This window comes from Nothobranchius furzeri, chromosome 15 (genome assembly GCF_043380555.1).
Source record: "Nothobranchius furzeri strain GRZ-AD chromosome 15, NfurGRZ-RIMD1, whole genome shotgun sequence".
Classification (NCBI taxonomy): domain Eukaryota; kingdom Metazoa; phylum Chordata; class Actinopteri; order Cyprinodontiformes; family Nothobranchiidae; genus Nothobranchius; species Nothobranchius furzeri.
The window spans coordinates 59094025-59106077 of NC_091755.1; the positions used below are offsets into that span (position 1 = coordinate 59094025).

The 12053-nt window shown below is 39.6% G+C and overlaps 1 protein-coding gene across 1 annotated transcript in view; it reads right to left on the reverse strand.

Annotated features, from left to right (window-relative positions):
- LOC107390975 (metabotropic glutamate receptor 7) overlaps positions 1 to 12053 on the reverse strand; it is a 109641-nt gene that overhangs the window by 38057 nt on the left and 59531 nt on the right. The window contains exons 3-4 of the mRNA XM_070545061.1: positions 8240 to 8375; positions 3573 to 3727 (exon numbers count right to left, since the gene is read on the reverse strand). Coding sequence (XP_070401162.1) covers positions 3573 to 3727; positions 8240 to 8375 — 291 coding nt within the window. The remainder of the gene's footprint in view (positions 1 to 3572; positions 3728 to 8239; positions 8376 to 12053) is intronic.

Genomic DNA, 12053 nt, shown 5'->3' on the forward strand with positions numbered 1-12053 from the left:
AAATATTGTATCCAAACACCAACTTGTTCGCACATCTTTCCCCTCACATTTTACTTTCTTATTCTCTAGCTTTGTCTATTAACTTTTATTCTTTCCCCTTGTTATGGACCTTATTCACATTTTTACCTGTATGCTTTACTGATCGCTTTAACTAAGCTACAGGCTCAGCAGTATGTAACACTACTGCTCCTCTGCCACAGGAAAGGAGAGCAAGATAACTTGCCTTTACCTCCCACCATGTTTTCCATTTGTCCTCAGCGGCTGCAAACGTGGAATGACGTCACACCGAAGTTGGACACATGCGCAGTGGGCATTATTTTACTCCAAGTATCCGAATGAGTGTGTACATGGATGTCAATCGGAATGATGATGGGACAAAACCACCTCTCTCATTCAGAATGGGATTTCATTCTGATCGGGCCATATCAAACCAAAATATTCTGATTAACATGTTTACATGAAGAATTTTTGATCTGATAGGGCGTTCATTTGGATTAATTGTGCCCATGTAAACATAGCTAGGACGGATGTGCATTGGTGAAATCATGGCGATACGATAGGTATCACGATACAGGGAAGACGATACAATATATTGTATCACGATATATTGCAACACATTCAGTCAGATAATATTAGCAATTTCTTAGACTGAATGTATTAATGGAAAATTCAATAAAAAGTCTAAACTGATATGTAACATGTTTAACATGAGTTATCTGAACCATAATAAGAGGGATTTACATTTCTATGGTGGAAACAAAACCCATTACACATTGCTGCCAACTAGCGATTGGCATTTGAATTGCACCAAAACAAAAGAAAATACACAAATGTCTGCAAGTAAATTCTTCCAAAAGTTAGATACACGGTTTTTGAATATCAATATAATATTGCTGGAAAAAGTATCACAAAATATTGCAAATCAATATTTTTTTACATCCCTAGTCTAGTGACACCAGTCAGTGGCTCGATGCAATCTGGGTTCATTATATAGAAAACTTTTACTGGTTGGCTTAATGAACTGAATTGTATTGAAAAGTTTACTTTGCGAAGTGCATTGAGACGACTGTTGTCTCGTCGTGATTTGGTGCTATTTAAATAAATTGGTGAAGTGAAGGACGATGCAAATAAATTTTGACTTAATCACAACAAGAACATTTGCATGATTTGATCCTGTCGTGTTGATGCAGATGATATGTTTATCGGACTTGTGGGGAAGTGTTGTTTGTACCAATTCAGTGATTCTGACTGAATTTTTACGTACTTTCACCCAACTTTGTGTCTCCTATCAGTCCCTGATAGTCGTGACCTGGTGAGACACCGGTTTTCGGGTTGACATCTCCTTTCTAACTGAGAACCAAGACTCAGAAAAACTAAAGTTATTAGTAGATTTACAGTCTGCTTTTTTCAGTGTTAGTGGTAAATAAACAGAAAAACAGGAAGCTGTTTTATGCTGAGTCAGTTTCGTATTTCACTAATAACCTAAACGTTTGTTGTTGTCATTGGGAGACTTTCATAGTGTCTCTGAGAAAAGTGCACAAACAATAAATTTCTGATCCACTTTAAATCGAGTCTTGGAGAAGAGATGAGCTCACGGCTCGTCTGAGTGGGGCCAGTTACAAAGTGTTTCTACTACAAGCTAGTCCGTCATGTGTTTTAGTGCAAAAATACATTTTGTGACAAACCTCCACAGATTGATTATATTCTGATCCCAGGTCAACATACACTTCCCTCTGATGCAGCGTCTCAGTTCTAGCAGGTCTGACATCTTATGTACTGATAAGCTCTGATCAAGTTCTTCTTCTTGTCATCTAAAGCGAAACATTTCTGCTGCTGCTATGTCTCATTTTCTCGGAAAATAATCTGCTTGACAACTTCCTCCAGATTCAATTCCATTAAAACAACTGGTTAAGTTTCACCATTTTCCTGAAACATTACTGCTGATGCTAAATCTGATTATTCACTGCAAACTGATTATAAAACATCTGCAGAAACTCTTCTTAAAATACCTGAATTACCAGTTAAATTTCATTTAAAGAACATTTATTAGCAACCTGCCTATGCAGAATCCCAGTACAACAGAACAAAAAGTAAAACAAAAGTGTGTTGAACTGAAAATATGAATCATCTTCGGCAAAGTCATCATTATAAAATCAAGACAGAAAATAGCAGTCAACTTTCTCCAGTTTTAAGATTTTAGGGACATGTAAGCTTTCACCGATGGGTGTGGTACTCCGTATTTCCATGCTGGTGTAACTGCATGTCTACACTCAGATTGTCAACATCATGTTCCCTTCTCAAGGTTCTTCTCTGCAGAGCCTGTCTGCTTATCTAGGCTGTCCTGCGCGGAATAAAGGACTGAACCATTATACTAGTAAATAATCATATGGTTGAATGAACAATTATGGTTGATGAATAATAATAATGTTTTGATTAATCTGTGCTTATATTAATAAGGGTGATTAATCTGTGCTTGAATTACTGAAGTTGAAATTAATATTATTATTATTATATTGAAAGATTTATATATGATGATCAGTAATGTTTGATATAACAAGGTATGACGTGTTTTGGGCATGTCCTGCCGGCAGGAGGCTCCCGGGTCAACCCAGGACGTCTCCAATCTGGTCCGGGAACGCCTTGGGGTCCTGCCGGAGGAGCTGGTGGAGGTGGCCGGGGAGAGGACGGTCTGGAGCTCCCTAGTTTGGATCCTGCCCCCGCGACCCGGGCCCGGATAGGCGGAGGAAGACGACGACGATGACAAGGTAATCATTGTCTACACTCAGACACAATGTTCATCAGAGATAAATTAAAGTTAAGTTAAACGTCATGAAACATAGATATTTTCTTACCCACAAATCAGAACTTCCTGTATCTGAAAGAGGGCGTGATGTTCTGAGGTTTGTTTATTAACACCCCTTAACATGGCACGTCCCGGTTGGCCAAGTATTTCATAATATGACAATATTATTGGGAAATATTGTCAGAAGGAAGTTAAACCCAAAATTATGTTTGTTTACAAAATGTAAACATGTTTTTTACAAGATTGTTTGTTTGCTACTGCCTGAAAAAGAATGTGTTTTTAGAGTGAATTAGAATTTAAAGTTGGAGAAAACATGTCAACATGCAGTGATTACATTATCAAAACAGAGAGCCTGGAGCAAGCCCATGAAGTAAAAACAGTAAAATAAAAAAGAAAACATGTTTTAGTTTGGATTAAAAAAAATAATAATTACAGGCCACAAAAAGAATGTCACAGAAAACATCATAAGCAAGAGTAAAATTGATGTAGTTATTCTGACGTCCAGCTGGGAGAAACAAAGTTCCAGACGGCAGGTTTTCTAATAAATCCTCTCTGTATATAAATGCAGATGTTTGGTCATAACTGGCTGATCTGTAAACAAATTTGTTGTTTAAATTAATTAAAAACTAAACTTTTTGAAAATAAAATCTTATAAACTCTAGATAAATTGCACCAAGTTACAACATCATCTAAAATTCCCCATCCAGATAACAAGTGACAAGCGTAGCTAGAATGAGTGACAGTAACAGACGGTGTGCAGACTGGTTACCTTTAATGGAGGAGCGTTTAGGCAGGATCGTGACTGCTCCCACAGCTACGTCCTCAAGCTGGTGGATGGGGCTGCTCTTAGACCCCCAGCTGTCAGAGCCAATCCACAAGAAATGGCCCACCTGATTGGCCCTCTTGGTGGCATTCAGAACTCCGCTGCAAGAACATTTATATGTTTATTAGGAGAGAGAACACCAAAGGGATGTGCAATCCTATGTCTTTTACAAAGAGCCCGTACCAGCCTTAAGGAGCTGTGTGGACATGAAAGCCTTCACCTGAGGTTTTTCTCATTAAGGCACAAACAGAATGGAGAGTATTATTGTTCTCATTTGCTGTACTTTGAGGGAAGCGGGGATGCTAATATCTAAATAACAGGAGCACCCTTCTCCAGTTTCCTGTGCTTCTTTGGTTTTCATTTTGTGGTCTTGATGCTTTTTTGGAAAAAAAAAAAAAAAACGTAAGTCTGTACATGAAAAAAAAAAAAGTCCCCTCTCACATTTGCCAAAAATGTACTTGATTGACCCCCAGAAGAATACGTTGTGTACTGATGAGATAGAGGTGGGACATTTTGGAAGTTCCATGTTGTGTTACATCTCGATTAACTGATATGGCGGTGGTAGTGTGATGAGTTGGGGCTGTGTGTCAGGACTTTTACCACTTATTGTAATTTGACATTGAATTCTAGTCTAGAATCTAGATCGGCATTTACCAAAGCTAAATTGTTGATCTAGCAACATTCCATTGGAACCTTGCAGCCCCAGCCAGTATTGTGGCTGGCCAATCACAGCACGTTCATTTAGAAAAACAATGTGATTTTTTAAATGTTTTATGTAGCTCTTCCACAATATCATGGCAGACTGCTCTGTTGAGTGATATCCATAGCGGTCCAATCACAACACTCTTTTGATGGGTGGGATGTTACTGAATAAACTAAAATGGCAACTGCTCGTTTGAAACAGTTTTGGCAATAACTTTGAACTATTCAGACTTGGGTTTTACTTTTTTTCCCTAGTTTATTTAGAAAAAGGGTGTGTTTTCATCTTCTCTGATGGAGTATGGCAGACTGCCTCGTTGACTGACATCTGTAGTGGTGAGTATGTCATGTTGCTTGCTATCCAATAGCATGCAGAGACAGTTTGAAAGACAAGTGCAGTTCCCGTCCCACAAGTTAAAGCCATCATTGGACAGTGATCAGACTATATATTCACAGTGCTCAGCATAAATGAGTACACCCCACTACATTTGTCAGAAAACCTTTAGTTTCCCTTCAGAATCAACATTTCCTATGAGATACCAAACTAAAAATACTACCACAAATGGGCCATTGATTGCAAACATGATTTGTTAATTTGCACACGCAAAACAAGTGATTTTTCTTACAGATCCATTCAAGCCCATGTTGCAGAAATGAGTACACCCCAATTATAGTCTTAGTAGAAAAGCCACACTTAAGACTACAACATTTGAATTAACAGGTTTTCAACCACAGGTGAGTATGATTAACTTAAGAAGTGTCCAGTAGACAGGTGACTATAAAAGGGCATTACTTAGAGAAAAGCCCTTCTCATTTCATGTTGTCAGCAATGACTTCACATAAAAGAGAAATGTCACAAAATCTGAGAAAGGAAATCATTTCTTTACACAGAAAAGGTGAGGGCTACAAGAAGCTATATACCAGCTCAGTGTCCACCCTGAGACTGGAAGATCAGCATTTGATTCCTGCTCGGGTCATACCAAAGACTTTGAAAAAATGGGATGCAATGCCTCCCTGGTTGACACTCAGCATTAAGTGGTTGGATTGAGGGGTTAAACCACCAAATGATTCCTGAGCGCGGGTGTGTCTGCAGCTCACCGCTCCCCCAGGGGATGGGTCAAATGCAGTGAACAAACAACTGATGGGACTTTAACTTTAACTTTAAGATCAGCAAAGCTTTACATATCAGTCAAAATACTGTAGCAAAAGAAAAAAAAAATTAAGAAAGATGGAAGTGCAACCATCTTAGAGACGTCCAGGCCGTCCATGGAAGTTAAAGGGACTTTACGGATTTTTGAATTTTTATGCTCGCGATTGCCCCCTCAGGCCAAAAGCGTAACAGCAGCTTCAATAGTAGGCTCGTGCACGAGGCGCGCATGCTGTACGTGCACACTCCTTAACAAAAATAACAGCTGAGACAGTCCCGTGTGTGTGTGTGAGGCCCGGAGGACAGAGGACAGGAGAATGCGCAGCTAATTAATTAAATAATTTGGTTCTGTACCTTTCTCTTCAGCACAGCCGACAAAGGTTTAAGATGGGTCAGTCCTCCTGCATGCTCAGATCATTCCCTTCCCTTGCTTGAAAAATTGTTCCAAAAGGAAAGTTGAACCCACATCTTTTTTATCTGTGAGTTCAATGCCGTTTGGCGAGTCTCAAATAAAAATTTGGGCATCTTACTGTAAAAAAATACCATTAATGTAAAAAAGAAACTCTAAATAAATTATGTTCACACCCAGAGTCAAACCCAGGTCTTCTGTATGGGAGTCAGACATCTTACAAGGTGAGCTACACTCTATTAACATTCACAGTATCTGTAACTTTTATATCCTTGATGACATCTGAAACATTGTCAAACCAAAGAACGGTTCGAAGCGAAAATGGCTATTTTGTTGTTAAATTGCAGGAAATATCTAGAAGACAGTTCTACAGAAAGTAGCTAAGGTCCTCAGAAATGTAGCTAGGTTTGTCACTAGGCGTTAGGAACAGCGACAAAGTCGCTGAGTTGGCACTACCTCTGTCTCTGCTGCTAAATCTACGGATAGCAAATGCTATGCCTGAGCGTGAACGAGCATGAAGCAGCCTGCTTGACCCGAGCATCTCTCTTTTTCTGTGATTTTACAGAAAAACAGGCAATCACAGTAAAAATGCCAGGGCTCATTCTACAGGACCAGGGCATTGCAGGAGAATGTATGAAAAGAAATGTATTATTTCTATACATGTTTTGGCTGTCAAACTTCCATAATACCCCTTTAACATCTTGGCAGGAGCGTCTTCTGGTGAGAAGGGTTGAAGAAAATCACCATGCATGTTCACTGCAGTTAGCTAAAGCAGTAGAACGCCAAACTGGAGTGACCGTTTCCATGACACCATACGGCACACACTGCAGAGGAATGGCATGCATGGGTATCGTCCACGAATGGAGCCTCTCCTAAAGCCCATGCACAAAAAACCATGCCTAGGATTTGCTAGGGCCCATGCTGAAAGAGATGAAGACTTCTGGGACTCTAGACTCTGGAGTGATGAGACAAAGATCTCAGTTTTTGGAACTAATGGTTTCAAAGCTATATGGCATCGTAAAGGTGAGGATTTCAAAGAGAAATACATGGAAGCATGGTGGTGGCAGTGTCCTTATGTGGGGCCGCATGAGTGCTGCTGGTGTTTGAGAGCTGCATTTCATTGATGGTGTCATGATGCTGCCATCACTGTGCACTTGGTCATCTTTCACTTGTCCAACATGACGATGATCCAAAACACACATCTAAAGCTACTGTTGCATTTCTGAAGAACGGTGAAGATGTTTGAATGACAAAGCTTGTCTCCTGATCTGAACCCAATCCAACACCTGTGGGGAATTCTGAAGCGGCAAGTTGAGCATCACACTCCATCCAGCATCCAGGCTCTAAAAGAGGTTATTTTTGAAGAATGGAAAAAGATAGATGTCGCAACATGTCGCCATCTTCTTCATTCCATGCCTAGAAAACTTGGTGCTAATCTTGAAAATCACAGTGGTCGTACAAAGTACTAGATGTCGTCGTTTTTGTTGCGGGGTGTTTTCATTTTTGCTTCAATCTATTGTAGTAAAACTGAAGATTTTGTGATCTAAGTTATATTATTAACCTTAATTTCATGCTAAGAAGTTAAAAAAATGTTCAATAAAACCCAGCCTTGTGAAAATTCTGGAAATTGTTATTTTGTTCATTCAGCTACTGATTAAATGTGTTCTTCTTTAAAGGGGTGTACTCATTTATGCTGAGCACTGAATATAGGATGGTTTGCCAGGCATTAGGATTCAGGGAGAACATCCATCCAGTGGCTTTCAACATCCCTTTAATGCAGGAAAACTTTGCAAATTAAAACAATCCTCCAAAGAAAAGTTGAGCAAAATCCCTCCACAGCGATGTGAGAGGCTCATTACTACTCATCACAAATACTTGAGGGCAGTTGTTGCCACCAAGGGTGTTAGAACTAATTATTAAATTTCGGTTCAGATAGCTCTTTTCTTTTAATAAAAGTAAAAAATTAGTTTAAAAGTGCCTTTTTATTTACTCAGATTATCTTTGTCTATTACTGAAATGTGTTTGCTGTGGTGAAACATTTAACTGTGACAAAAAGAAGCAAAAACAGAAGAAATCTGTAAAAAGACAACAATTTTTCTCAGAACCATATAAACATTTCTTAGGGGAATGGTAAATGAAACAGCATCACTGTTGCTTTGCTTCACTCTGTATTCCCAGTTCTCCTCTGAGCCATGTTTGTGTTTGTGTTGTCACAGGTATGTTTGTGCAGCCTGTGTGCATGTTCAGTTTGCACTTCTAGCTTGTCTTGAAGAGCTGCTGCTAAGAGATTAAAACCCCTCAACAAGGGACGTCCTCAGCAGCAGCATGCATGACAATTGTGTGTCCTGCGCTCCTCACCGTATGTCTTCCTCTGTGGCGAAGATGATGACTGCTCGCGAGTGGTGTGTCTCCAGCAGCTGTTGTATGATTTTGTCGTAATCCTCCATCTTGGGGTTGTGTGGAACCTTCAAAGACTGGGCTATGCAGATTCCACCTTTATTAATGGGACAAGAGTAACAAATGATGAGACCTGTGGGACAATCTCGCAGAAACATAAATACGCAAGAAAGCCAGAGATCACAAGCTGCTGCTCTTTTATGGAAATCGTATCCATAGGGGAGGGAATCCTCACACAATGGCAGGACTGTGATGAAGCTGTGTCTTCTGCCACGGAGTTCAGCAATACCTTCACAGGGTACACATTTACATTTTGGCAGCGATCTGCAAACCACAGCAGCATGCAGTGTAACATTTACTGTATGGAGCTCCTTCCAGCTGAGCAGGAGTATCGTCTCACAGCCAGGGAGAGTTACAAACACATCTGCTCTAATAAATCCAATAATCTACACCAACTGGGACAAAACAAAAAAGCTACAGATTTAATTCTATGAAACTGAGGCAAAAGGAACATCAGTTTGTCATTGAATTTTCATTTAAAGTCATTATCAAACATCACTTACTGAAACCTGAACCAATCAGATAGAGCAGCAAACAAAGAGGATATTAATACAGACGATAAATCACTCTCAGACAGGTCGCCGCTGATGAGTTTGTACAGGCTGAAAAGCACTGATTGCTTTCTCTTTTTTCACTGCCTCATGAAGCATTTACTACATCATGCTATCACAGCTGGCTTTAAGCAGATTACTTGATATTTGTTTTGTTTTTTTCTATTGTGACATTCAACAGCTCATCATGGAGTTAAAAGGCAAAAAAACATCCCTTTTAGGAGAAAAAAGCTGGAAGGCCCTTTGCTTTCCTCTGTGGTGTGGTAATTATATGTGCTGAGGACAGGCTAACCTTTCAAGCACTTTAGATACATAGATAATATGATAACCTGAGCCAGAGAACACCCTAACTACTGCAGGCCTACACTGAAGCAGCAGCTTATGTCCCGAGTCAACAGCATAGCTCTACCCAAACCAATTAAATTTCTCCCACTCAAACATTTTAATAGTCTACCCAATAACCTCTCAGTTGGACTTTCCCTGAACAGACAGAGAAATGGAGGGGATCTCCTAATTGCCACTCTCCTCAGGCTCATTACTTTGATATAAACAGCTTTCAGCTGGCAGATCACACATCTCCAGTCACAATATTCTGTGGCATTTCTTCAGGCAGAAGAAAGCAAAGTGATAACTGTTGATCTTCTACTTAGATATATGTTTTTCTAGAATCATGGGATGTTTTTATGTGGGAAAATACCCATGGAGTGTCAAAAGAACCTCTTAGATGGCTGCTGCCATCCAGCCTGAGTGGATTAAACAGAAGAAACGGAGATCCCGCTGGTGGCTGAGTCATTGCTTAAGGGTTTGTAGTAACAAGTTTTAGGGAAACATGCTTTGTGATGCTTGTGCAGAGAAGACACAGCTTCAGGTCTCAAAAGATGGACAGGGCTCAGGTGAACTGTGTGAAGCTGATTAGTAACAGGAGGACCGGCAGAAAGAAAAAAAAAACCCCAAACATGACAGGCATGGTAGAACAACGTGGAATTATTACAAGAAGAGGAGAAAGGAAAAGTCATTTTGTCCTCTGAGAGCTTCAGTTATATGAAAATACCTCATGACAAAACCCTGCAGAGTTGAGTAAACAGCTATATTAGTTTAACAGTCCTGAACAAAGATGGATCGCAGGTCACAATAGTTAATAACTCAGAGACCACAAGAGCCACTGATGAAGATAAAAAGCATCTGGAGCAGATCTCCCGTCTTCACAGAGGAATGTGCTGTGGGTTTAAAGCTGCCCGGATGGCTGTAGGCTGGCTGTTGTGCAACGGGGTTTAAATTATTAAATACCTGCAGAATACCTCATCTGTCAGTCAGGTGGTCAGACGGTTAGTCTGGGAGGCAGGCGTGATAAAAATGCAAGTGTTGTATCAGTGCTTCCAGAGTGCAGTGTTGTGTGTTGGACCGCCTTCCCGTGTCCCTGGAATGGGAATGGACTTGAAAGGGTCTTCAGCTCAGACAACGGTTTTAAAGCAGAGCAGCTCTTGTCTGTCTTGGCTGCAAATGTCTGATGCGAGGCAAAGAAATGTCAAACTCTGGGAGAAGAAAGTGTTTTAGACCAACTTCTTAAAGTAATTGAACAGTATGGACCTCTCTGGTCCAAAACTTCTCCAACTGCAATGGGGTGAATTCAAAAGGTCTGGATTTTCAATTTTCTTTTCACATTTTTATGTTTTAAAGGGAGCAAGTTCTGAAAATATAATATTTTCAGTGTTTGAGAGTATATTTCTGAGAGACATCCAACAACCATTGGGACCTGAAATCCAAGAAAAAAAAACAGTTGCAAAGATGTGCTTTGCTTTTACAAAACAAGTGCAGGCGTGTCAGGAAAAGTCTACTCCATAATGCCTTCCAGTGATGAGTGTCCAATTTTACAGATAAATGGTCAAAATGTAGTAATCTCCCATTCACGAAGTTACAGTAAAGTACTACATCAGAGTTTCCCACCCAGAGGTTAACCAACAAACGCCAAAGTGATTATCTCGTGGTACAATGATCATCTACCTTGTCTACCACTGTTTCCCAACAGGCAGCATCTACTGGCTCCAGCTCAGCAGTTCTCTTCTGATTAAAATACTCCGAAGGAAAGGAAGAAGGAAAAGACAGCTAGAGTCCAAATCTTTTCAGCTGGACCCTTCCTTGATTTGGTACTGTAATTGGTTCCTACTAAGAAGAACTATGGAAGCCAATTTGAGGTAAGGAAAATGCTTTAATATAAACTCCACGCAGGTATTGATTTGGAAGTCAATCCAAAACCTCGTTTTGAATGTGAAAAAAAAAAAAGAAAGACTTAGACTGCTTAGTGGTTGGTGTGCTGATCCGCTCTGCAGAGAAATCTGAACCAATACAGCATGCAGCCTTTATGGAGAAGTTTTAACTCGTTCATATTTTCATTGTGTTAAAAACCAAAATCATCAGTTAATGTTTGGAAATGAGCTAAATAATCCTAATGACATTGAAAATCAGCATTTTGAGAACAGCATGGCACAGAGCTGAATGCAGAGCATCTTGTCTTATTCAAATGAGCGGCATACTAACGACAAGGAGAAAAATCATGTATTCAGTAAATACAAGCAAATTCGGTACATGGACTAACATTTTTCAAAAGAGTAGAAAATAAAACGAACTGACTTTGAAAGCAGAATAAAGATTGTTATTGCACTTAAAATCCACAACTAACTGCTATAGAAGAAATACTTGCTCTGGCTCTCACATCCTCCTACTTAACCATCATCAAAAATCCATGGATGCACTTCAAAAGAGGCAGCATGGATCTGCCAGAATGACTCACTTTCTGCTAGAAAATCTGGTTTAAAAAAACCTAGACAAGCACTAAAACACTTCTCTTGTTACAAAAAGCTGCAACTATTGCCAAAAAGTGTGTGACAACTATAAGGACGCAATGTGTTGGATTATCAAATATTTGCTTGGGGCCTTTTTTCTTTCTTACCATTTGGAAACTCATCAAGATTGAAATTAAAACACAATATTTCATGAAATATTAAAAAAGCAAGGTTGTTTATAGTTCATTCCAACTATTCGCTGTAATCGAGTGTCACTATAGACAAAACGTTTTAGATGTCAAAGTCAGTGAAGGAAACACAGGTTAAAATAGTTTTCAAATTAAAACATAGACACTGTTTAGTTTCTTCATCCATCCATCCATC